The 27,581-nt window shown below is 39.7% G+C and overlaps 1 protein-coding gene across 3 annotated transcripts in view; it reads left to right on the top strand.

Annotated features, from left to right (window-relative positions):
* The window catches only part of LAMP2 (lysosomal associated membrane protein 2), a 40,639-nt gene extending 28,027 nt beyond the window's left edge, over positions 1-12,612 (top strand). The window contains exon 9 of one of the 3 annotated variants that reach the window (XM_012927732.2): positions 12,204-12,612. In XM_012927732.2, coding sequence (XP_012783186.2) covers positions 12,204-12,346 — 143 coding nt within the window. In that variant the 3' untranslated portion in view covers positions 12,347-12,612. Of the gene's footprint in view, positions 1-2,226; positions 4,060-9,150; positions 9,677-12,203 lie in introns of those variants that run through there. The other 2 variants (XM_012927733.2, XM_012927734.3) reach the window with 2 other exon arrangements.
* Positions 12,613-27,581: the final 14,969 nt, after the last annotated feature.

The following is a 27,581-nucleotide window of genomic DNA, read 5'->3' as shown; positions in this document are numbered from 1 at the left end:
TTGACTCAGGTTCTCATGGGCCCTGAGTGAGGCATGTAACTCTGTATTTGGCTCATCCTTTTTCTCAAACTGTTTCTTGGTTTGAAACCTGTGTGCATCAGAGTTATTAAAGCTGAAAACTTGTCAACGTTTTAAGTGAGCTTTCACATAAAATATTGATGCTCCTATTTTTGTGAGGAGGATGGTACTTGGCCTGCTTGGGGCCATCTTCTTGCTGGACACATTTTCATACTTGTGTGAAAAGCAGTTTGGCATGCTTTTAGTAAGACAAAAGAAAAAAGAAAAGACTGGCATTTAAGCCTCAAATATGTGTACTGTGTTGTTCACCAGCCAGAATGATCTGGAGAGCTTTCAAAGCACATGCCAGTGTGATTGAGGCTCTGTGAAGATCTACTCAGAGCTAATGGTGGCACTTATCAGTTTTTAAAAAATGAAACCCTAGCAAAGGGCTCATTATAATATATTTGCATGAAAATAAAAGATATATTTATCATTACAGGAGTGAAATTTGCATTTAGAAAAAAATATGTAAGATTCCTTAAGTGACTTGTCCTTTTTAAACAATTTCTAGAAATTAGGGATTTTGCAGATCACAACTCTGTTGAATAGAATTATTCCAGTCATCCACATCCCTTTGAACAATTAATTCTACATTTTAGAAGGAAATGTGGAAACTGTTTAAAAGTGAATATGCTGTGAGCCATTCAGCTGCTTTTACAGAAGTGTTGAACTCCTAGTCTGACTTGGTTAGGACAAAGTAAATTGGGGTCTTCACCTACTACTGTTTTTGTGACTAGAGAGGTTAATCACATTTAAAAAAATATTTCTAACAATTCATTTTCTCTTTTGTCTGTTTTCCTTAAGTGCTTCAATTATTTTGATCTTTTAACACCTTTTTTGTTGTTGGTAGAGTTGTTACGTAACTCTCCTGCGTTATTACCCTAATCTTAAGTTCCAACTTTCTGTTTAGAATTTGAAATCATTTGCAGTGTTCATATCAGTTCAGGCCTGTTTATCTGATCAGCTCTAATAGAGATGAACTGTGCGCTATTTCCATTCTAAAACTTCAGCTTTTATGTACATAGAATTTAAAAACACCATTGACATTTAATATGGGTATTGATGTGTAATCTGTTTTTGGGACGAAGTTCTTGGCTGTGAGTACTTATGAAAAATACAAGACACAGGCAATATGTGGCTGTATAGGGTGAGAAAGTAGAATTGCAGTAAGGCGGGAGAGTCGTGATTGGACCTTACTGGATCAGACTACTTTCTAAAAATAGAAAGTATAGCTCCCATGGGCTGCCAGCCCTGACTGGGTTGGTAAGAAACATAGTAAATATACTCGAATTAGTAAGAGGTCCCAGTTTCTTTGTTTTTACAGCCACTAAAATTGTCTATTCTAGGTCAGGGATCTGAAAAAAAATTTTTTTCCTGTAAATGTCCAGACAGTGTTTTAGCATTTGGGGCATGTGATGTCCATCACTATTCAGCTCTGCTGTTAATGCCCCAGAAGAGCACTAGGTGATACATGGACAGATGCATAAGGCTGCGTTTCCAGAAAACTTTATGAATACTGACATTTGAGTTGCATGTAACTCATGTGTCATAAAATATTATTCTTTTGGTCACCCCATCCACCCATTTAAAAATGTGAAAGCCATGATTAGCTCATGGTACAGATTTGTCCCATGGGCTATAGCTTGCTGAATTCTAGTCTGAAGGATCCAAAGCAGGCCTGATTGTTACAATCCCATGATACCTTCCAAATCTTTTCCTGTTCTAGTCTCAATTTCCCCAAAGCCAGTCACTCCACCATTGACTGAGAGGCTAAGTGGCTAGGTAGAAATGGGGCTGGCTTAGCCATGTTCATTTCTGATGAGATAACAGTCTTGTTTTAGAAAGGACTTGAAATATGAAGAAGCATATAATCTACATACATATATGTATGTATTTATAAGGTATAATATAAATGATGTGCTCATTCATAGGTATGAATATCTACATGTACATACACAGACAAATCAAAGGACAAATAAATTTTGGGACTTCAATTGTAGAAGAGTTTATAATTTTCTGTAGCTTTATCATAAAAATATATCTGTCTTAGTTACTTCAGATTGGTCTTTTAAGAGCATTTCTGACTTTTGAATCAGCTTCTTTTACTTTTGGACATTCTTTTTTGATTATACTCATTATTTGTTACACACTTTTTCTCACCTACAGCCCAGGAGTGTCCGCTGGATGATGACACCATTCTAATACCAATTATAGTTGGTGCTGGTCTTTCAGGCTTGATTATCGTTATAGTGATTGCTTACCTAATTGGCAGAAGAAAAAGTTATGCTGGATATCAGACTCTGTAACACAAATCCACATGATGATCTCTGTTACAAAATAATAAAGCAAGTACAAGTTCCAACATACAATACTGTTTAATGTATATTTTAGTTGTAGTTTTTGTCTCAGAATGGGTGGTATGGAGGACTTTGAACTTCAACAAAAAAATCCCCTAAAAATATGAACTGAAAATTTGTCATGTAATTTTGATTTACCCAGCCAAGGAATCTTAAGCTGTTATTTTTATAGCAAAAAGCATATTGCACATATGACCTGGATTGTAGGTCCTATTTTACCATTTAGAATTGGTATCACAGTGTTTTCACTTTATATTTTCTGACTGGAAAATACAGTTAAAAAATCGATTTTTAAAAAGAGTTTTTCCCACTGCATGTAGTTGAATTGGGGAACACATTCTATAGTGGATTTGTACTTGCTCTTCTTGGATTATTTTGTGATTTTCCTTGCAGATTAATTCAGCTACTTTGGCACTGCTGCATATTTGACCTATGAGAGATACAGCTAGTAGATTTGAACAGGGCCTAGTATTATGTTCTTAGCAATGAATGCTTTTCTAATGCTTTTTGAATATACTTTTATTTAATGTCGCTGTAATGACAAAAGATATCAAGGCTTTAAAATTTTTAGAATAGATGTTAATGTTTAATCCTTTAAAAAACTGGATATTTCATTATTTTAAATTGCAACACACAAGACTGTTCCAACTGGGCATTTTAATCAATCTTTAGGTGCTTGACGATAATTGCTAGGCAGTGCCAATTGAGGGCATTAGTCTTTTGTACCTGTAAATTGGCTTCTATATGCAGTACTAAAATTAATGCAGTTTTCTCTTAAGTATTCCAGTATTTCTTGCTGGTGGTAAATGCATTTTTCCTTTTTTCTTGATGAAGAAATACCAGTATGTCCCAGAACCTAGATAAAAAAAAGTGCCCTTACACTTACAAAATAACTTGCTCTAACTCAAGCCTTGGTCTTCCCATAGTTCATTAAAAAGTTGTTCTATGTTTTACTTTGCATTGATTGCCATAACATTTACTAATTTGGCTTTTACATTTGAATGGTTATGTGCTAATCAAAGCTTACATTATTATTGTTTATTATGATAGAGTCATTGTTAATTCATGTACTCTTTATATTCAGTCTTATGCTGTGAGATGCACCAATTGTTCATTCACCATGCAGTAAATAATGTTTATATGAGAAAGCGAAGTATTTCAGCTTATTAGTTAACATAGCTAGTATTTCTTAAAGCTTCTAGGAGATGCTGTTGGAATGGCTGAACATATATTTAAAGATTGGTAATATGCAGCCAAATGGAAGGTTCCTATGTTTTTTTGGGGAAATTATTATATGCCTTATATTCAGTAGAAAATGAGGGAATATGTGGGTTCTAAAATACAGATGTTGAATGCATCAATACAAACACACATACTCATGGATATATAGGTAATTGCATGGCAGCATGTGTATGTCTATAACTGTCTTTTGATTCATACTGGTATGATAAATATTTTTCTTTCACTTAAATTAGTTTTCTCTTTAGCTTTGAAACATTACTGGTTCAGAATCAGATTCTTGTCTAACCCTTCTGTTAGAGCTACATTGAGCTGCATTTCCAGTTTAATACATTTCTTAATGACTAAATATAAATCTGATTTTTTAAAAAGCTTTTTATTTAAATTGTGTTTCAATGTAACTTTGTAAGAATGGATGATGCCTATAAGAACTTGGGCTTTAGATATTTCTTATGATTTAAAATACAGTGGCTTTTAAAAACAATATTAAAAGCATAGTGGGTAGCACTGGTTTAATGCTATTGTTATTATAAGTTTCTACATTTAGATTATACATCTAATATTAAAATACCTCTAATAAACACTGTTTTATTGAAAATCTGACTTCAGTGAACATTTTTGTATTTTACATGGGCCAGTTTATGTAATGCTATTTATACTATTATTTACCACAGCCACAGTTCATTGTATCTTCTAGTTTTTGTTTTATTGGGTTTCCATCTTGGTGGTGACACTATTTGATTTGGGGTATTTTTCATGTCTTAGCATTTGTATGAAGAAACTGGTCCATGTAAATATTTTCAATGTTTTTTCCTCAAATGTTTAAACCACTAGTTTATGTATGATATCTCTTTAGATATTTGCCTGTTTGCTCAACATTGCTTCTAAAACAATAAAGATTCTTTTATTTCTTAATAAAATCTGCTCAAATTTTTTCCCATTGATTAAAGTCAAGATTTTTTTTAGACACAGTGGCAATTTCTTTCAAAAGGAAAAATAAGACTAAATTATTTCTAAAATGTTCTCTCTGTAGTCCTCTGTCTATAAGAATGGCACATAGAGGGCCCCAACTGAGTCTAGGCTGGCTACAGAATCATTACCTGGGAAGTGTGTTTCAAAAATACCCAAGCCAGGCCCCATCTGTAAAAGATTTAACTCAGTAGGTCTACGGTGAGGGGTGTATGTGTGTGTGTGTGTGTGTGTTTAGGTGTATAGATTCTTAGGGAACCTCTGATGCAGAATATTTTCTAGTAAAGTTTCATAGTATCTCTTCATGTATTTTTCCCAACTCATAAATTGAAGCTGATGTTTAATATTTGTGAATAATAGGTTTACATTGCAACCAAATCAACTGAGCTGTTGATTTGAACCAAAGTAGGATTTTGGGCAGTATATCTGTTGGATGACCTGAAAATACCTGAACCTCTTAATTCATACATAGTTTCAAAGCCACATTAGACTACATAAGGCAATTTAGCAACCCAGCTGGTGATTTTCCCCTGGAATACCCAGTTTAAGCCATGTGAATGTCCAGCATCAGCTGCCATGTGACTTTGGCCAAGTTGCTTAACTTCTGGTGTCTGTTTCTTCATTTCATGGTGGAGGCTTTAAAATCCTGCTATTCATTTTTTTTTTTGAGTGGTTAAGTTTCCGCTTCTAAAAAGAAATTATACAGTTGAGTGTTAAGGGGAATCTGTTAAGAAGTTATTTATTAACATATCAAGAATATGTCTTACATTTAGTATAAAATAAACCATCTTAATTTTCATGTATTTTTTTCTGGAAGCATTCTTATATTGACAGATTTTTTTTAAAGCGTTTAGCATTTTATTTCTTTGTTTAGACAGGTAATATTAAATTTTCTTGGGCTTATCTCCCTTTTCTCCTTTTTTTTTTAAACCCCGGTAGCTACCTTTGTATTATTGTTAATAATCATATTTATCTTTGAAAATGAGGTATGTGTGAGTGGCACTGAGTTATAAGTATCTTCTCAGGTTTATGTGATACATTTCAGTTTGCTTATAAATCCGAAAGATATAATAGGATGTCATGTAAGAATATGACTCTGAAACATTGTTTCTTACAAAGAAAAATCTTGACTTTATTGAATTTTAAAGGGAGTCATAATTGTAAATGTGTATCTTAGCCTTTCAATTCCACGCTAACAATTCGATTTGAAAACGTTTCTATAGTTACAGAAAATTGAAGATCAGCAGTATTTTTGATGAATGCAAAACTAGTCATTAAATTTTTTTTTTGTTGGCAATGACACTTTTCAAAAATATATATTTGTTTATTTGAAAGGCAGATTTACAGAGAGAAGGAGGGCTAAAGAGAGAAGTTCTTCCATCCGCTGCTTCACTCAAGCAGCCACAATGGCTAGAGCTGAGCTAAAGTCAGGAGTGTCTTCCGGGTTTCCCACATGGCTGCAGGGTCCCAAGGACCTTGGGCAGTCCTCCACTGCTTTCCCAGGCTATAAGCAGGGAGGTAGATTGGGAAGTTGAGCAGCCGAGACAAGAACTAGTGCCTGTATGGGGTGCTGGTGTTATAGAGTGGAAGAGTAGGCTGTTGAGCCATGGGGCTAGCGCGAGCAATCAGACTTTCTAATCTAAAAATTTTCACTGTTTTCTGTGGCTGCTAATCTCTTCCACAAATAAACTTTTCCTTTCTCCAAACTATTTTCAGTACACTGTGGGGGGTATGTACGTTAGACCAATAGATCAGAAGAGAATGACTTTGACAGAATGAATGAATCTTTCCTTTTCATTAGGATGAGATTCCATTAAATTACTATTTTTACCAAAATCTCTTTCCATTATCTAAAGTTTTTTTTGAAGTTTGAATTCTCAAAATCAGTACTTGCTATACATTAATATTTTGTATAGTAATTGAGAGCATTTTTAGGTAAGTGACAGCATCTAGAAAGATTTTTGTATTAATGGAGTAAACTTTTTGATCTATTCCGGGAGTATTTGTCTTACATGAAAGACTTATTGGCAGTATTTATGAAAGTCATTTCAGTACTAGGTCAGATACCCAATTTGGGAAGAGAGCATTGTGATTCCATTGCCAGAGGAAGAAATTAATCTAATGAATTTTTTAAAGACCAAGTTATATTAAATCCAAGGCATAATATTTTATGATACATGTCACTTAATAGTATATGGGCTAGATAGTAATTTGGGAAATTGAAGGGGATGAATTGAAGACTCATAATTCATACCTGACAATGTCAGCTATCTGGATTCCTAACCAAGAAGTAAGTAAAAATCATCATTGAAGTGGCAGCCATCATCAATGTCAAAAAATCCATAAAATCCCAGTTTACATTTAAGTATCTTCCACCCTCCTCTGTCCTTTTTTGTTCTTATGTCCACCTTCTAATTACTGTTATTCTAACCCCCTGCCTATTGTTCTCTCTTGTCTTAATTCTAAAATTCTTAGAGTAAGTATCGTGTTTCCCATCCCAGCTTCTTGATGTTCCAATCAGTCGCTTCCCATTCACTACTATACCTGCAGCAATTTGACTCATACCCTTCCCCCTGTATATTGCTAGATCCAGCGAACATTTCACAGGCTGCTTTAATGTTTTATACTGTTTCCCTATCCTTCCTAAGTGTAATTCTTTTCTTCCTTATATTCTGTGGCACCATTTTCCACCTGCCTTTTTTTTACTTCTCTTTCCTATCCTTCAAATCATTATACTTCCAAAGGATCTCTCTATACCTGTTTGTATTCTATTTACCCTAACTTATAAATCTTTGTCCATGAATCTACCACTTAGGTTCATCAAACCACTTGGTTGAGACACAAGCATCTTAAAATTCAGTATATCCCAAACTGAGCATCCCTGATCCACACACCCTTGACTACCCCCAATACTCTCCTCTCCTAACACACAATTACAAGTAAAACAAAAGTGAAAAGCATGTATTTTTCCTCTTGTGTTTCTTATGATGAATTGTACCAGCGTCTACATAATCAAATATGGGATTGGAAACCTTTCTATTATCTCTGCTGTAGCTTCTACATCCATTTCTTTTAATTGGATCTCTGGTCTGTCTCTTCTGCATCTGTACTTTTACTTAACCCAAGTCAGTACCGTGTTTTGGGTCCCAGTGACCAGTAGCACCCCCCCTTTTTGTTTTTTAAAGATTTATTTATTTTTCTTACAAAGTCAGATATACAGAGAGGAGGAACAGAGAGGAAGATCTTCCGTCCGATGATTCACTCCCCAAATGAGTGCAACGGCTGGTGCTGTGCCGATCTGAAGCCAGGAACCAGGAACCTCTTCCGCGTCTCCCACGCGGGTGCAGGGTCCCAAAGCTTTGGGCCGTCCTCAACTGCCTTCCCAGGCCACAAGCAGGGAGCTGGATGGGAAGTGGAGCTGCCGGGATTAGACCCAGTGCCCATATGGGATCCTGGCGTGTTCAAGGCGAGGACTTTAGCAGCTAGGCCACGCCGCTGGGCCCATACTAGTAACACCTCTTAACTAACTGCTTCTCTCTGCTGTCATGTCTGAGACAGACAGACATCCTGCTTAAAACTCAACAGTTGATTTTTGTTTTCATCAGGATAAGGCCAAACTGCCTAGGAAGGTAACAGACCTTTGTTGATCGGTCCTAAAATACTTTTTCTATTTTCTATCATCCAAGAAAGAATACCTTGTGCTCCATTGTTATAACTATTCTACTCTGCTTGCAATTCCTTTGAAATGCCATGTTCTGTCACCTGCCATATTTTCATCTGTGCTGTTTCTTAAACCTCTAATGCCCTTTCCCTATTACCTACATGATTACTTACTATTCATCTTTTAAAACTCAGATCCAGTATTACCTTTTCCAAGTGTGTTGTGTAACAAGGTCGACTTTTAAGTTTGCCTCTGAAACCCTTCCATGATATGTTGTGTGTTGCCTGGCCCGTATTGCAGCTCATTTTGGAAATTACAGCCACCGAATTTCTTGTCTAACTCTCACACTAGACTAAGGATCTCGAGCCAAACAATTATATCATCAGAGCCAGCTTATTTCTCTTTTCCCACTATTGAACAACCCAACTCTGTTATGCATCGAGTTCTTATACTTGCCTTGTGTAGTCGCTCATTTGGTGACTTAGTACTTCAGAGACTGCAGTAGTCCAGGCATTTCACTTCTTTAACACCATCACATTTTGCCTATGAAAGCTCACAGCCTGATCATCAAGAAGGGGTTATTTCTATTTGTTCTTTATCTTCTGCTTAAGAAATCAGGGAAGCACATGCTATTTTATGCATAAAATGTCTACATTTTTTTTTGCTATGCCAAAGGGTATACTTTGCTTATTTTGAAAGTCATTTTTGTGGGACATCTCATTGCCTATAATGAATTCCAATGATTTGTTACCGTCATAAAAAACCAAAGCATGCATATTGAGAAGTGCTGTCATTGAAACTTAAAATTGACCAATTTGAAATTTTGTCATTGTTTGTTCTCAATTGTCCTCTCTCCACATCTAGCTCAAGACTGCAGTGCAGATGACGACAACTTCCTGGTACCCATAGCGGTGGGAGCAGCCTTGGCAGGAGTACTTATTCTAGTGTTGCTGGCTTATTTTGTTGGTCTCAAGCGCCATCATTCTGGATATGAGCAATTTTAGAACCTGTAATCTGATTATGTACAAATATGTGCAGATAACAAGTTTTTTTTTTCTTGCCTCTTGGTGTTTGAAACACTTTGCTACTTAAAATTGATAGTTGAAACTTTGATTCTTGAATCAGACCCAACATTTTGAGGTCAGTCTTTATTAATTAATAAAATCTGTTTTTGATCAAGTAAAAATCAAAAGTATTGTATTTTCTAGGCCTGCAGACAAACTTGTTAAGAAGAGCATCAGTGTGCAATGTTTTAAGGTCTATATTAAGCCTTGGCCAAATTTTGATCCTAACCTAAGATGCCTTAAGCCTATTAACGTGGCCATTTCTAAGAATGAAATATGTAGTTGTATCTTTCTTAATGAAATTAATAAATACTGTTTCACTACCAGTGTTCTGTTTCAATGTGTAAGAACTGTGCTGATTTAAACTCATTACTGTGCCTTTGCATATAGTTCATTAAATAAATATTGATGTGGCATTAATGTCCATCAGATATGCTCACATCTGGTTGTTAATTGCTGAGATTGAGAATATCCTCAAGGCCATCAGCATTTTTAGGCTATATGACTTTCTTGGAGTTTAAGATCAAAAGAAAGTAAAAAAATCTCAGGCTTGTAGTTTTTCATTAAGTAATAAAAACAGACTCAAAAGAATATAACAGAACTGAAAGTGGCATTAGAATTTTTAGAGCTTTTTTAAAAAAGGATTTCTTACATTTGACAATATAGACTATGATCATTCAAGCATATTTAACCACTTTGCTTTGTGTTTTGCTCACCTTTGGATGCCTGATTAGAATTGAAAGATAGAAATATTGTATGAATTAATTAGGACAGATTATGTTGTGTTTCTCGACTTCATCTTGTTGATCTCTAGAGTATTAAAATCTAGTTAGTGTTGTTACCAGACTGGTACTTATGAAAAGTAAGCTAACAACAATCTCAAAAGGAAGGCAGTGGAGCTTGACAACTAGGCTCTTCTTTGAGACAGCCCCTGTGGGATATAGCATAGATAAGTGTGTAAGAAAGATGCTGTTAATGTTCAAAATGGGCTTAATAATCAGGCCTATCAAAGCATTTTCCATGGTTTAAGTGTAGCATAGGTATGTAACATAAAAAGGAGTAAAGCTATTAAGATGAGACTCTTCACATTGGCGTGATCGTTTTATTAATTCATTTTGTGTGTGGTATGTTGGCTTGCTGAGAGTTACTTGACACCCAACTATCAATCTTTGAGGAGCTTCCAGTAAATACACTACTTACTATCAACCCAGGCTAATATGGTTACTGAAAATCATGTTACATAATCAGAACACTACAGCACTTTTATGGATGGGAAAAGGTTAAAATTATAAGAAAAATATATATTATTTATAACGAGAAACACCAAATGTCAGATTCTGTTAAATGCATTAAACCTTAAAGATTATTTACTATAACCCTGTACTTTTTTTTTTTAAGATTTATTTTTATTACAAAGTCAGATATACAGAGAGGAGGAGAGACAGAGAGGAGAAGAGACAGAGAGGAAGAGCTTCCGTCCGATGATTCACTCCCCAAGTGAGCCGCAACGGGCCGGTGCGCGCCGATCCGATGCCAGGAACCAGGAACCAGGAACCTCCTCCGGGTCTCCCACGCGGGTGCAGGGTCCCAATGCACTGGGCCGTCCTCAACTGCTTTCCCAGGCCACAAGCAGGGAGCTGGATGGGAAGTGGAGCTGCCGGGACTAGAACCGGCGCCCATATGGGATCCCGGGGCTTTCAAGGCGAGGACTTTAGCTGCTAGGCCACATCGCCGGGCCCAATAACCCTGTACTTTTACTCAAATAGGAGTAACTTCATTGAGATTACATATTTAACAGGTATTATAAGCATTTTGACAAAAATTACCCTAGTTAAAAAAACAAAACAAAATCCTTCTGGCTTAAGCTTCTGAACTATTTTACTGAAGTATTTTTTTTTAAGACCTGAATGTTGGCCTTTCCCAATAATGTTAGTAAGGCACAGCTACTTTGATCTTTGGTATTTTGAACCTAGACTTTCTCAGATAGGATTATGAACATGGTTGGAGGAAAAGAGATGAAAATGAACATTTATATTGACAATCTGCTGTGTGATCAGATGCTTTACAAATATAATTGTATTTAATCCTCGCTTATTTTATAATTGTTATTATCCTCTTTTAGCAGATAAGAAAAGTGAGACCCAGTTTAAATATCTTGACCCACGTGCCTTAGCTAGTATTTGGAGTCAAGATCCAAATTCAGTTCTGTCTGAATTCAAAGCTTAAAATCTACATTACATACATTGCATACATTGCCTTTCTCTTGGGTCAGTGAAAAAGGGTTATAGTCTATTATCTTTTGCTGCTATACTTCCAGGCCGCTGTCAGCTAAGAATGATTATATATATAATCTGATGGCTCACTAATACACATGCAAAAACAGATTAGGCTGCATTTTCTTGATACTAAGCTTTTTTAAACCTTCATTTTATTTTACAGAATTCTTATTCATGATTTAATGAAAGATGTTGCAAGAGAGAAAGGCGTGGGGAAATGCACAGGCAGCTCCTGATCACTGTTTGATGGGATTTGGGATGGGATGATATTGAAAGATGTAGGGTGATCAGTTGTTTAGAAATGTTTGAATAAAATGAGAGCATACAAATAGAAAGATGCTTCAGAAAGTTCCAAGAAATAGAATAAATTCATTTTGGATGCAAAGCATTTTGAAACGTGTGAGCATTTTTCCCCATAATAGGTATTCTCATGAACTTTTTGAAGCTCTTTCATATGCATGGATGGGGTAATGGTATAAAACTAACCTAAGTACGCTTTCAAAATGCTGGTTTCTTATTTCTGCTTAATTGCATTCTTTACTAATTTCCTGTCCCTGCTTTCTGTTCTTTCTGACAGCTGAAGAATGTTCTGCTGACTCTGACCTCAACTTTCTTATCCCTGTTGCAGTGGGTGTGGCCTTGGGCTTCCTTGTAATTGTTGTCTTTATTTCTTATATGATTGGAAGAAGGAAAAGTCGCACTGGTTATCAGTCTGTGTAATCCATTGAATCTTTGGCATCAGAAGTTATATTTCCATTGGCTAAAAGCCAGGAAATCTTGTGCAATAGACTGTTTAAGATATGCAGACTAACCTCACTTGGTGAGTTGCTAGTAACTTGGGCATGAGTAGCACTTATTTAAGAAAAAAAATATATTATGACCACTTTTTTTCTGTTTTGTTTCTTTTCCTTTGTTGAAATGTAATTGAAAGAAAAACTATGGCTTAGAGTATGGTTTTTTAAATAAATAATGATTTTCAGCCTCTGGATCCTAGTATAAAAGGCTTTCTATTAAAGTATAATTTTATATGTTGCAGTTACTTGCATTTTGCTACTTTGATGTTATTTGCAAAATCAAAGCTGTTAGTGAATTTAACTTGCTTTAAGAAATAAACTCAAGGACATAAAGAATTCATTTTCATTGGTGGTAAATATAAGATTTGGTTCATTGTAAGATTTCCCACTTCCTAATCAGGATGATTTCAATATTTGTATTTATGTTCGTTAAAAAGCAAGTGCTTCTCAATATTGAACTTAATATAAAAGTATGACTGTTTTCTCCATTATTGTTGGTGACTACTGCGTTTTAACAAGGATGCCCTTTTCTTTGATCTTCCTGAATTTGGAATGTATTGATTTCCTCAAATTTCACACTTATGCTGAAGGATAAAGTAAGACCTTCAGCTTTTTAAAAACATGCTGATGTAGAATGGGCTGATTTTGAAAAAATATTAAGATTTATAATCTTCCCCCTCAGCGCCTTAACTTTATACAGAAAGTTATTTTATCCTTTTCTCCCTATAGTGTTTTTTTTTTGTTTCTGTTGTTTCTGCCCTGTTACTTCCTATTTGAATAAGTTCTAATTGATTAAAAAAAAATACTGATTCCCTTTGTTCTCAACAGCAAGTGCTAACTCTAGAAGCAAGCAGGCCCTGCTGTGTCATCATTCAGATGGCTGACTAGCAAAAACTGGACTGAGATTAATCTGTAAATTTGTTGATCTTGATACAGACACAGATTTATAAACCTGTAGGGACCTCTAATGGCTCTGGTTTCTAGAGTGAAGTACCGGAGACTATTCATTTCTGTGTCTGTTTGAAATAATTTTTTAAAATTTGGAAGTATAGTATTGTGGTTGTCTAGCATCCAAATGGCTTTTTGGCGTGCCTGTCGTTAGCATAGGCAGAAGTTTATTTTACTATGCTGGTCTATCTACACAGTTTATTAAAAACTAAAGCTCTCAAATGTCTGCCTTCATTTCAGAAGTTTTCCTTGGTTTAAAAAATTAAGTCTTAGACCTTAAAAAAGCTTGTTATTACATCTAAGGAGTAAGTCCTAATCTACCTCTCAGTGCAGTGCAGATGTTCAGCTCTGCTATGTTGCTACCATTACCTAATCAGTATCTTTCTTGACTATCTTATCTATATGCCCAACTCAAAAGCATATATTCCAAAATGTCTCTAAGTATGTAAAAATGTTTTCTTCTAAAATATTCTCTGAAAACATCTGTTGTTTGCCAAAAGGAATTTAGTTAAAATGATGGTACCATAAAGAACAATGGTTTTATTTCAATACCTATTTTTGAGATGACTATCTAGAACCCAGATTAGTTCAGTTGGCTGGTAACAAGTATTTAATTGGAAATTTAGATATTTCAAAACTGTAGATTCCTTTAAAGTTTTCTATGTTTTGGGACAGACACTTACACCACTAATTTTCATTACGCATTATAGCTTTATCTTAGATCCTTAGAAAACATGTGTGCTTAATTTATCAGGAATTAGAATAGAAAATATTAACAAAGGGCCAAAAGAAAAGCTTTGACTTCAGAAAAATGCAAGAAATTTGAAATCTATGAACTGAATGTTCACTGAGTTCATTTTATGTCAGTACAACAGTGGATCTGGAAGTGGCACTTTGATCTCATGAGTAGAATTGTTTTTCACCTAGGCTTCTTTGGAAGAGCTGATACTTGCTGCTATCTAAAGTTTCTGAGTATATTAACTTAGAGAACTAAATCATATATATAAAATTATATTGTGGTACTCCTGTTTGATATGATATATGTGATTTTAGATTGATGGATTAAAAAATAATAAAGATCATACATTCCATACTGCTATGGAAAACTTCATGTTTATTCTCTGTGCTCAACCTTAAGAGTGTAGGCTGATTTGTACAGTCTAAGTTTCTTAAATTCTAGTCTCTTGAATTGTCAACAGGAATCATAATTTCATAGGTATGCACCTTACCAAGCCTCATCATTAGGAAAGCGTTAGAATCTAAAGTGCAGACACTTCAAATGCTGGGGCCTGAATAATCACAAAAGCTCCCTCCCTCCCCCCAAAATTTGATAATAAAATATGGAATTGAGAAATCTAAGAGCTTCTTAATAAATGTACTCACACCTTATGTCTGTCTGCATTGCACAACTTATACGCATTGTTCATGTTATTCTGGGCAAGATACACCGTGAAGATACAGTAGGAGCAGGAGAGACACTGTTCATGTTCTAATTGTTTTGGATTCCTTAAAACCTAACCTAAAGCTCAATTGTCATATGATTGATTTCAATGACAACCCATGCATTGGACATACTTTTTTTTTTTTTAACAAAAGTGACGCTTTTTGGTGGGAGAAGGAATTGAACATTGGCTGTCTTCATAGTTTCTGAATAATAGGATTTCATATTCTGTTTGGACATTTAATAGCTTTTAAGTGAAATGTCTTTATATAGTTGTAGCACTATAGAGGACCTCTTTTTCTAGTTGCATCTCTTTCATGGAATATATGTCACAACTCTGCACATCATAGGTGCAAAAAGGAGCATTCCATGTTCATTGTGTGCATTCTGAATGCTTGTACTGCCTCTAGAATTCTGATGTAATGGGTTTTATTTTCCTTGCTTTTACTGTCTATGTATTGCAAATTCAAATTCCATTGTTTCAAAAGGCACACAAACAGGAAAAATCTTGGTGTGTGATGCAATTCAGTAGGAAAAAGTAGCCCCCAGTGTTATTGAGCAGCCCCACTGCTGTGTACTATACACATAGTATTCATTTCATTTAAATACAGCAACCCTTTGGGGTTGGGTGATAATCCCCAATTTGTAGATGAAGTAACTGAAGCCTGAGTTGTTTACTTAACTGAAAAGAAGAACCTGCTAGTACCTGACTGTTGTGTGTCACATGAACATTGGGAGGAAACGTGCACTATTATTTCCGTTACTAAAACTCTCTACGAGTGTACCTGGAGGCCTAAGTGGTCCTTTCCGCTTTTGACAGTACTTCTTTCTCGCTCTGCAACTTTCCATGTGCTGGATAAGGTCTAGCATAAGATGATCCAGATTGGAGCCACAACAGTGGAGGAGTCTATGAGAGAATATGTACTTTTTGTATATGAGGGGACTTCATAAAGCTGGTAGAAACTGAATTAAAAGGTGAATTTATTTTTGTGCAATAAATTTTGAAATTCATGCATGTGCAGTATGTACATGTATGTACTTTTTTGTGTTTGCATTATGGAAACACATTAAACAATAGTCATCTCCAGGATTTCAGATTATGGGTGGTTTTAATTACTTTTATAGTTCTCTTGTTGAAATCAGTTTACTGTGGTCGTCAGAAAGGCCTCAGGAAAATGATTTCCCATGAGCAGATTTTTAATCTCCATAGTTCTTGTGTTTTGAGCAGATACAAGAGCTGGTCTCATGAAAATACACAATTTCCCATGCCAGAGGTCAGGATGCTCTACTTTGAAACATGTTTTTCCTTCTTTTAAAAAAAATTTTTAAAAATCACTTACTAATTTATTTGAACGGCAGTTACACAGAGAAGCAGAAGGCGGCATTCCATCCAGTCCCTAAATGGCTGGAACTGCTCGACTTGGGCTGGCTGAAGCCAGGAGTTTCTTCCAGGTCTTCTATGTGGATTCAGGGGCCGAAACAAGAACTTGGGCCATCTGCTGCTGCTTTCCTCAGCATCTGAAGTGAAGCAGCTGGAACTCAAACTGGCACCCTTAGGGAATGCCTGCACTGCAAGTGGAGTTTTAATCTGATACACTACTCTGCCAGCCCCTGAAACATGTTTCAAGAACATTTATTTTACAGTGTTCATTTGTTCAGTCAGGTGGCACATAGTCATGCACAGCTCTCTTGCCCCCAAAGGGATGTAGAGGTACAATTGCCATCTGTGGCCCTGTAAAACCTGGGAGGTACCTCCTTCCATCTCAGGACCTAGCCATGTGCTGCGTGCGGAGGCTCCCACTTGGAGCTGCTACTGGCAGCTGAGAGAGACGCATAGGAGTCTAAGCATCGATGGCAAGGGGCTCCATGGCAGTGAGGTTGGGGAGCATGTCACCACATGCTGCTCTCTCTTCTTTTAAATTTTAACTTCTTTTTAAATTATTATCATCATTCTATGATACAGTTCCATAGGCCCTGGGATTTCCCCTTACCCCTCCCTAAATCCCCTCCCCGCACCACCAAATTCCCGTATATTATTACTATAGCATAGCTCTTCATAAACAGTCACGTGTTCATCGTTGTGGGCATGGACAACGGCAGAGAGTCCAGCATCCTATTGTCAAGATACATTTAACAGTTTCATTGGGAGTCCATCTTTGATCTGGAAGTAGAGATGCACACTGCACTGCATCCTTACATCTGGATATGATAGTCTCCATTACGCAGTCACCACACCTCAAGAGGTTTTGATAGTTCAACAGTCCTGAATGCTGCTCTCTTCTGTACCTCACCTCTGTGGGTTCCGCCAAGGCAATACCCCTAGGAACCCTATTCCCAAGCCTCGCCTCCCACCACCTCCCTTTCTAGCACGTATATTAACTACTGAGCCTCTTTTTAAAAATGAGTTGATGTATTTTTTGCTTGTTTGAAAGGGTTACAGAGAAGGGCCAACCCAATGGCTCAATTGGCTAATCTTCCACATGAATGCGCCGGCATTCCAGAAGGGTACCTGTTTGTGTCCCAACTGCTTCACTTCCTATCTAGCTCCTTGCTGGGCCCAAAGCCTTGGAACCCTGCACTTGCATGGGAGACTGGCAAGGAGCTCCTGACTCATGACTTTGGATCAGCTCAGCTCTGGCCGTTGTAACTATTTGGGGAGTGAACCAGCAGATGGAAACTCTCTCATCTTCTAAATCTGTTCTTCAAATAAAAATATTCTTTAAAAACAGGCTCTTCAGTATCCTCGGAGCGTGCCCCACATCTGGGACCCTGGGATGGTTGGGAGGCTGGGTGTGACTTCTCTATCTCCTCCCTTCCCTCAGATACAGGAAGGAAAAAAGAGAATGTGCAAACAATGGTCTTACCCACTTTCCTGTAGTCCTTGACCCTTTGAGCCCTAATCAACTACGTAAAGATCATAAAAAACAAAAAACAGGCTCTTTCCACAAATGCCTTCCTGCCTTTATGTGTATGTGTCCAGCCCAGAATGAAGGGTGAGTTGACAGTTGACTTAGTAATTCTGGTTAAAGGTTTCCGGTAGTTTCTGAGTAATCATATTGAGCTGTGTAAAAGCAGAGCACAGGCCTACAAACATACATTGAATGAACTAGCCATAGAGAGAACTGGGATGATTTATTCACATCACACTATGGATTAAAACATAGGCTCTCAAATTTTAATGTCTGTGAGAAACACCTGCGAGGCCCCACTAACAGAACTGATGAAGCCAGGAGAGCTGAAGTGGGGACTGAAATTTATCATATTTTTAAGAAGTTCCAAAAGTGATCCTGGTGCTTTTGCTTTAGCAACCACACATTGGTGGCCACATTAGCATGTATTCTAATATTCCCAAGTCTCATCTGTGACATTTCCCCAAATCTCAAGGAGCTATCACTGTACCCACAAGAGTACCCACAAGAGTATCACTGTACCCACAAGAGTATCACATCCTTTCAGTAGTAGTGTTGCACCTACTGTTCCTGATGGACCCTTTCCAAAGTAACCTGTCTCCTGTAATTACAACTCCAAGGGAAGGAAGAAAAGTGGTAGGGCAGGGTCTCTGTCCCTATGCCAGTCAAGTAGCTGGCCTCTTGCACCTTCCCTGTCACCTCATGGAACATTTATCCTATGAGCAGTCCACACCCTTTCCAAACTCCTAAGCACCTTGATTGGATTATGCATGGGAGAGAAGGGACAAGGCCTGACAAGAAGACAGGCAATTTCTGCTCATGGGACATTTGTGCATCTCAGTAAAACAGGAGCTTAGGTAATGGCTCTTCTTGGTTGGCACACAGAGAGGAGGCTGGGCCTCAAATTTTTGAACTCCAATCCCTTGTCCCTTACCATCTGTGCAGCAGTAGACATGCTCACCTCTCAAGATATTACGCAATTGTAGACAGAGCAGCAGGGACAATCATGGGAGTCTGAAGGTTCATTCCCCCAAAAGAAGGACTGTGCTCAGTAGGTTGCAAGATTTAAGCTGCCATTTCCAAACAAACCTGCCCAGGGACACACATAACACAGAAAACAGTGGGCAAGTGCACACTTTTCATTGTTAGGGTCAGAAAACAACTGACTAACATTGATCCTGGTGAGTCAGGCAGGATTTAGAGGGGGAGCTCCAGGACACCTTTGGTTCAGACTAAGGTATATCTGACCCCCCTCAACCTCTGAGTTCCACCTTGTCTTGCAGCAGCTGCCTTGGGAAACAGAAAACCTGTAGGGGACAGACCAAATGGGAGGGAGGAGGGACAGAGGTACTTTCAAGAGAGCTTGTGCAATCCAGGACAGTCCAGTTATGTTTTTAAGACAATCAGTCCTCCCAAGAGAAACACCATCCATTGCCTAATTGCCTCAGTGTGTATCCTTGACCTGCTATTAACTGGAAGGAACTAGGGATGGGGCAGCTTGAAGCTAAGGGCCAGAGTATGCAGCCAGCACACCCCCCAAACATTGTCTTCAAGTCATCTAGTGGTCTTAGCAGCTTGGTGTACAGAAAGTCTTGTCTCCACTTTTGTTCAGCTTCTTCTGATTTCTTTTGCTTGCTCTTTTGTTGCAATTGAGGTCATGTGATGAACACTTTGGTCACATTTGTGACTCAGTTCTTTTGGTGTTGCCCCCAGAACTGCAAAAATGAACCTGGATATGATTTCAATTGGTTTTATCCAAAAATGGATCTGGGTTTCATTTCAATTTGTTTTGCCCCAAAATTTTTGTGAAAGTTATTCCATTTGAATCCTCCCAAGGCTATATTGCATGCTAGGCAAAGCAGATACCCTAATCCATGTTATATCTCAGATTCTTATCATCTGACCAGACTCATCCAGTTGGATTGTAATCGAGCATTAGGTAATAATGTACAATTGCAGTTCCTGTGACAAAAAGCCAATTAATTGCTATTTAATGAAGTAATGAATAACATATTATAATCTCTAAAATTTGACACTATACTCTCCACCCCCTTCAAATTCTGCTATGCCACTCTTTTTTTCTGACAGAAGGTTCAAGTTCAAACAAAATCTGCATAAACCTTTGTTCTACGATATGCCCCAGCAAGTCTCCTCTCAGATTCTTCGCATCCTTTTTTTTTTTTTTAAAGATTTATTTTATTTTCATTACAAAATCAGATATACTGAGAGGAGGAGTGGAGCTGCCGGGATTAGAACCAGCGGCCATATGGGATCAAGGAAAGGACCTTAGCCACTAGGCCACGCTGCCAAGCCCGTTCACATCCTTTTTAACTTCAGCCGCTGAGTTCTCACTGGGGTGAAGGCAGCTGATAGTTCAAGGGCTTTTCAGTGAGGATTCAAACACTGGCAGCTGTGGATTTTTCAGTTTCATGTAAGGTTCCAGGAACACATATATCCCAAAAAACAGGTCCTCACCTAAAAATGTTACAAAAACATAAAACCAAATATGAATACTTTATGCAGTTTATAACAATAGCATTCTCAGGGAAAATGCAGTGTTCCTATCTCTGTTCTTAAAGCATTCCTATTCCCAGCTAAGTACCTGTTTGCACAGGATAAGGCAGTTAAGGACAACGTAGAAATAACAAAAAGAGAACATTCCATAACAGCAGCCTCCTCAGGACGTCAATCAATTGATAGCAGCCAGCCCAAATCCACCACCTCTGAAATAAATGCAATTGTAGAAAGTGTTAAGATTAATTGACATATTCAATAGTAACTCTTCTTTTTGGAAAACAATGTAAACTACAAGCATACACAGCTAGGTAAAATACAAAATTGGGGGAAAGATCTATGTGTGGAAATATGTGATTCTTATGTCAAAAATGGCTCTAGCTTGGAGGTGAAAAAATTTTTGTTTCATGACTTTGTTAATTTTCTTTGTTGTGACTAAGAATTACTGATCAGGGCCTGACACGATGTTCTAGTGGCTAAATCCTCACCTTGCATGTGCTAGGATCCTATATGGGCCAAGGTTGTATACCAGCTACTCCACTTCTCATCCAGCTCCTTGCTTGTGGCCTGGGAAAGCAGTAGAGGATGGCCCAAAACCTTGGGACCCTGCACCCGCATGGGAGATCCGGAAGAAGCTCCTGGTTCCTGGCTTTGGATCGGCTCAGCTGACTCTTGCGTCTATTTGGGAAGTGAACCAGCAGATGGAAGATCTTTCTCTCTGTCTCTCCTTTTCTCTGTAAATCTGCCTTTTCAATAAAAAAAAAAAAATCCTTTAAAAAAATGTTACTGATCAGAAAGGGGCCCATAGAAATTAGCTTCTCTTTGGTATATATCTTTATCCTTATTCTTTTCCCCCTGAATTCAAAAGAGGAACTTGTCTTTTAGTCAATACTTACCCAAATACCCTAGATTTTCTTGTATTTACAGTGGGCCAGGTGACAAGATAAATGAATTAGCTTCAGTCTCTCCACTTGAGGTCTGAGGTGAACTTCTATTGCTGGAATTCAAAAGATTTCTTTCGTTTTGGTAATTTGGCTGTATGTTCTTGAGGTTGCTTTCCTGGGCTTCCTCATTTTGATAAAGGTCACTAAAGTATATTCTCACAGAACCTTGATTCCTCTGGTCCCACCCATGGGCTGTCTCCTCCAGGGACCCTATTGTAGCTGACTGCATGGGAGGGAGGTACATCCTTTCAGTAGGCATCTGAACTGGTAATGCTGTTCCACCCTCTACATTCCCTTTCCTGATTTTTCTGGGTGGTGAAGGTGTTGAGCATGGGAATGCCATGCTCTCGGGCATCTGGCACTCAGGCAACTGGGGCAGAGGCATCTGGGGCTCACATCTCTGGAGCTCTGGCATCTGCAGCTCAGGCATCTTTTGCTCACACATCTGTAAGTCAGGCATCTGGTGTTCAAACATCTGAAGCTCAGACATCTCTGGCTCACACACCTGGAGCTGTGGCATTAGTGGGTCATGCACCTGGACATCAAATCTCTGAAGCTCAGGCATCTGGGGCTCACACTCAAGCATTTGTGACACATCAGGTTTCCTAAGGTCACATCTCTGGAGCTCAGGCATCTGGGGCTCACACATCTGGAGCTCAGGCATCTCTGGCTCACATCTCTGGAGCTCAGGCATCTGGGGCTCACACATCTGGAGCTCAAGCATTTGTGGTTCATGCACCTGGACGTCAAATCTCTGGAGCTCAGGCATCTGGGGCTCACAGCTCTGGAGCTCAGGCATTAGTGGTTCATGCACCTGGACATCAAATCTCTGGAGCTCAGGCATCTGGGGCTCACACTCAAGCATTTGTGACACATCAGGTGTCTGGAGGTCACTTCTCTGGAGCTCAGGCATTTTTTGTTCACACATCTGAAGGCCAGGCATTTGAAGATCAAACATCTCTGGCTCACATCCCTGGGGCTCACACATCTGACGTTCAGGCATCTGTGGATCAGGTGTCTGGAGGTCACATTTCTGGAGCTCAGGCATCTGGGGCTCACAGCTCTGGAGCTCAGGCATCCTTGGCTCACACATCTGAAATTCAGGCATTTGAGGATCATTCATTTGGAGGTCAGGCATCTGAGGTTCATATCTCTGGAGCTCAGGCATTTGGCACTCAAACATCTGGAAGTCATGCATCTGGGGCTCACACATCTGGAGCTCTGGCATCAGGAGCTCACACATCTGGAGCTCAGTCATCTGGGGCTCACACTCAAGCATTTGTGACACATCAGGTTTCCTAAGGTCACATCTCTGGAGCTCTGGCATCTGGGGCTCACATCTCTGGAGGTCAGGCATCTGCAGCTCAGGCATCTTTTGCTCACACATCTGTAAGTCAGGCATCTGGTGTTCAAACATCTGAAGCTCAGGCATCTCTGGCTCACACACCTGGAGCTGTGGCATTAGTGGGTCATGCACCTGGACATCAAATCTCTGAAGCTCAGGCATCTGGGGCTCACAGCTCTGGAGCTCAGGCTCACACATCTGAAGTTCACATATGTGAAGTTCAGGCATTTGAAGATCAAGCATTTGGAGGTCAGGCATCTGAGGTTCATATCTCTGGAGCTCAGGCATTTGATGCTCACACACCTGGAAGTCATGTATCTGGGGCTCACACATCTGGAGCTCTGGCATCAGGAGCTCACACATCTGGAGTTCAGGCATCTGGGGCTCAAATATTTGTGACTTGGGCATTTTGAGGTTAGGCATCTGTGGCTCTTGTATTTGTGGCTCACATCTCTGGAACTCAGGCATCTGGAGCTCACACATCTGGAGGTCAGGCATCTGGGGCTCAGACATCTGGAGGTTAGGTATCTGTGGCTCTGGTATTTGTGGCTCACACTTCTTGTTCTCAGTAATCTGGAGCTTAGGCATGTTGAGCTCACACATCGGGAATTCAGGCATTTGTGGCTCAGGAGGCAATTCAAGCATTTGTGGCATCTGGAGGTTTGGTATCTGTGGCTCACACATCTGGAGCTCAGGCGTCTGTGGCTCACACTTTTCAGAGCTTAGGCACCTGGGGCTCAGGTAGCTGGGCCTGAGGCAGCTGGGACTGGAGCAATCCCTAGGGGAGTGCATCGGGCTTATTCAGCGCCTGACACAGGGCTGCCTGTGCAGATCATAGATGTGAGACTGTTGCCTCGTGCTCATCAAGCTGCCACTGCAGCTCGGAAGACAGAACACAGGGCACTGCTTCGAGCTCTTTCATTTTTTCCAGTAGCTCCCAGGTCCGGTGAACCTGCTGCTCCTGTTGACTCCTGGCTATCAACACACTAAGAACCAGCGCGTGCTCAAGGTGTAGGCCCTCTCGCAGCACGCGGCACCTCAGGGTCAACCACAATGGACAGCAGACTGTCATCAATCTCATCCCAGGACTCTGAGTTGGAGGGCATGTGAAAGTCTTGGCACGAGCACTACTTCATTGGTGAACTGGATCACCTTGGTGCGGTGTAACCCATTTTTGGTCCCTGAGAGTCCACAGTCATGGATGCCGCTGCCCAGTCAGCCACCAAACCGTTAGAAGTCATGCTGCACATCTCAGCTCCCTGCTCAGTCCTGTTTCAGTCTTTGTTTGCTCTCTGACCGCTTCCTCACCCGCCCATTCCTTCTTAGACAGAGCCCTGTCAGGATATCTGTCCCTCGCCACTCCCTCCCAGGCGATGGAAAAACACGTCATCAGAGGCGGATTTTTAATCTTGCCGCAAAGCCTGCTGGGACTAACTGTTCTCGAAAGCGCTCCTCATCGCTGAGCGGTTAGTCAGCTTCTCCACAAGGCAAATCACGTGTTTTGCCACTGGCGGACTGTGTATTTGAACCCAGTGAGACATTATTTCCAAGAACCTCTGACGGACAACGCACAGCTGTGAAAAACGAGGTGAGTGCCTCAGTCTCTTTTGGCTCAGCTTCTTCTCACGTAATGCAATTGCTAAAGAAGACTTGTACAATCTCAAGCGGTCTGTGCTTTTTCCTCTTCATCTTAAATTTATGTTCTTTAGAGGGGCCTGTGCTGTGGCAGTGAGTTAGGGAGCAGGTTGGGATGCCACCTGAACAGCCTTTTGAGTCCCTATTGGAGTCACAGTCTGATTGACATACTGTGACTGGGAAAGCAGTGGGAGATGTCTGAAGTGCATGAGCTGCTTAACCCACACAAGAGACCTAGATAGACTTCTTGGTTCCTGGCTTCAGCACGACTCAGCTCCTACTTTTTCCACCATTTGGAGAGTGAACGTGGGGATGGAAAATCTCTCTGTGTAACTCTGCTATTCATTTTTTAAAAAAGATTTATTTCTTTTTTATTACAAAGTCAGATATACAGAGAGGAGGAGAGACAGAGAGGAAAATATTCTTTCCCAGGCCACAAGCAGGGAGCTGGATGGGAAGTGGAGCTGCCGGGATTAGAACCGGCACCCATATGGGATCCTGGGGTGTTCAAGGCGAGGACTTTAGCTGCTAGGCCACGCCGCCGGGCCCTGCTATTCAAATAACATTTTTAAAAGATTTAGTTTTTACTGGAAAGGTAGATTTAGAGAGAGAAGGCTACACAAAGAGAAAGATCTTCTGTCTGCTGGGTCATTCCCCACATGGCTGCAACAGCCGGAGCTGAGCCGATCTTAAGCCAGGGGCCAGGAGCTTCTTCCGGGTCTCCCATGCGGGTTCGGGGTCCCAAGGCTATTTAGGCCATTCTCGACTGCTTTCCCAGGCCACAAGCAGGGAGCTGGATGGGAAGTGGAGCTGCCGGGATTAGAACCGGCACCCACATGGGATCCCAGAGGTTGCAAGGCTCGGATTTAGCCACTGAACCATTGTGCCTGGCCTGCCTTTCAAATAACTTTTGAAGATTGTAAATAGAAATAACGGTTTGGAAGCAGTTGCAATTAAGCAAGCAAAAAATGATTTGGCTTAGCCTAAAGTGGTGATAGTGGAGATGGACTCAAGTAGAGACTGAGCATTTTTTTCAAAAGAAAACTTATGTACAATTGCTATAGACTTAGTGAAGGGGTAAAGCTGGAGAGAAAGAAAAGAGACAAAGATGAAGCCTGTTTTTTAGATTTGAACAAGTAAGTGAATGGTGGTACCATTTCTGAGATAAGGAAAACTGCAGAAGGAAAGGGAAAAGAGTTTTAGAGATGTGCTTTTTCGATGTCTTCTTAGTATCTGGGGTGGAGGTAACATGTATGCCTTCTTGAATACATGGCTCTGGAGCACAGGAGGAAAATTGTGCTGGAAATATAAATTTGGAAATGAATAGTGATGGAGGAAGGAAGGAAGTCTCAGCCATTTTAGCTCCTTGCCTAAAAGCAGATCAGATTTCCAGAGGGACTCTTTTGCTCTGGCATTTTTTTTTTCCAAAAGCCAGTTCAAACCCAGGTCTTGTATTGTTCCCCACCCGATCTTCTGTGTTTTTTTTCCATCTCTGCGTTCTTTTTCAAGTTTGAAAGGCTCAGGAAAGGGGCGGCACAGTGGCTGAGCAGGGTAATCCTCCACCTGGAAGTGCTGGCATCCCGTATGGATGCCAGTTCATGTCCTGGCAGCTTCACTTCTATTTCAGCTCTCTGCTTATGGCCTGGGAAAGCAACAGAGGATGGTTCAAGTGCTTGGGACCCTGCACTCACGTGGAAGATCCAAAAGTTCCTAGCTCTTAACTTCAGAACTGCCCAGCTCTGACCACTGCAGTCATTTCAGGAGTGAACCAGTCAGTGAGTGCAAGAATGCTGTTTCCTCTCTCTGTAACTACTTTCCTTTCAAATGAAAATAAATGAGGGCTGGAGGCAGAACTGATGCAGTAATTGCAAAAACCAGCATGTGCATAAGCTGATTGGGGCGACAGACAGTGTCGGACCCTGTATTGGCAAACACATAAAAGAATCAGGTCTGGGATCACCTCAGATGAAGTTCCTTTGGGGATCTCCCCAACTGAATTGCTGGACTCAGAACCCAAACATGGAGAGAATTGCAGATTCCATGGTCTGACTGTGGCGTGCATGTGTCAGAGCTGGGCTCCTCAGTGGCTTAGACAGAGCAGTGGACAGCATATCCAGGTACACATGGAGGACATGGCAGTACATTGGAACCTACAGAGGACACTTGGTACCACAATAGAAGATGGAGGAAAGAGCAAATTAATTAATTACCCCAGCCAAGTGTTGGTAGAAAAGATCTGGGCAAACAGACTCTAAGGTGGACTGTGTCAGCCAGTGGATTCTGGAGAGAGTTCATCATGTTTGGAGTGGCGATATTGGCAGTAATTTAGAAATGTTGAACTGTTGAAACCTCTTAAGCAGTGCCCTCAGAGCATGCCCCATACTGGGGACCCTGGGGAGGAATCGGGTGGCTGGACCCTGGGTGCAGAGGCATTTGGGAGGCTGGATGTGGCTTCTCTCCTTATCTTCCCGCTTCTCCTGGATATAGGAAGGAAAAAAATGAGAATGTGGAAATGGTGATCTCACCCAACTTCCTGTAGCCCTTGACCCTATTCACCCTAATCAACTATGTACAAATCATCAAAATATAAAAGCAAAAAAAAATTTTTAAAGTAAATGAATCTTTTTTAAAAGAAAAAGAAAAGCCAAAGAAAAAGCTAGTACAAAGCAGTTCAACTCTGTCCAAATTGTGATTTTATTTCCCTTGAAAAATTTGCTTTGGCTGTGAGTTCTGTCTGTCCCTCTTTCCTTACAAATTGGTATTTAGCAACCATGGATCTAGTAAGAAGAGTCATATAGAGATACTAATAAAAACCATGGGCTGCATTCCGGGGGCACTCTAAGTGTGTGTGTGTATAGTTATTAAAGACATTAATTTTTGTTTGAAAGTGGAGTTACAGAGAAGGGAACAGAGAGAGAGTGAGAGAGAGAGAAGAGATTTTCCATCCTCTGGTTCTATCCCCAAATAGCCAAAATGGCTGGAGCTGGACCAATCCAAAATGTGGAGCCGGAAGCTTCTTCCAGGTCTCCCAAGTGGGTACAGGGGCCCAAGGACTTCAGCCATGTTTTCCTGCCTTCCCAGGCACATTAGCAGAGAGATTGGTAGTCGAGCAATCGGGACTCAAACCAATATCCATATGGGATGCCACCATTTCAATGGAGGCTTTATGAACTATATCACAGCACCGGCCCCTCCAAATTTTTGAAGCATGGTTAGAATATGGTTAGTCATTAAATGCATAAAAACAATTCAACACCAATTCCTACTAACCTCTTATAAAATTATTCTGCTGTATGCTGTTTTAACCTTAGAAGAGTATTAAGAACTCCCTAGAACATTTTGTGCATGTGATAATGCACAATGAGAAAAACACTTCCAAAAAGAATGCTATTGACATGAAGTAGTATAACTTTTGAAGGTATATT

This window comes from Ochotona princeps, chromosome X (genome assembly GCF_030435755.1).
Source record: "Ochotona princeps isolate mOchPri1 chromosome X, mOchPri1.hap1, whole genome shotgun sequence".
In the NCBI taxonomy this organism is placed as follows: Eukaryota; Metazoa; Chordata; class Mammalia; order Lagomorpha; family Ochotonidae; genus Ochotona; species Ochotona princeps.
This window is presented reverse-complemented; position numbering and strand designations above follow the sequence as displayed.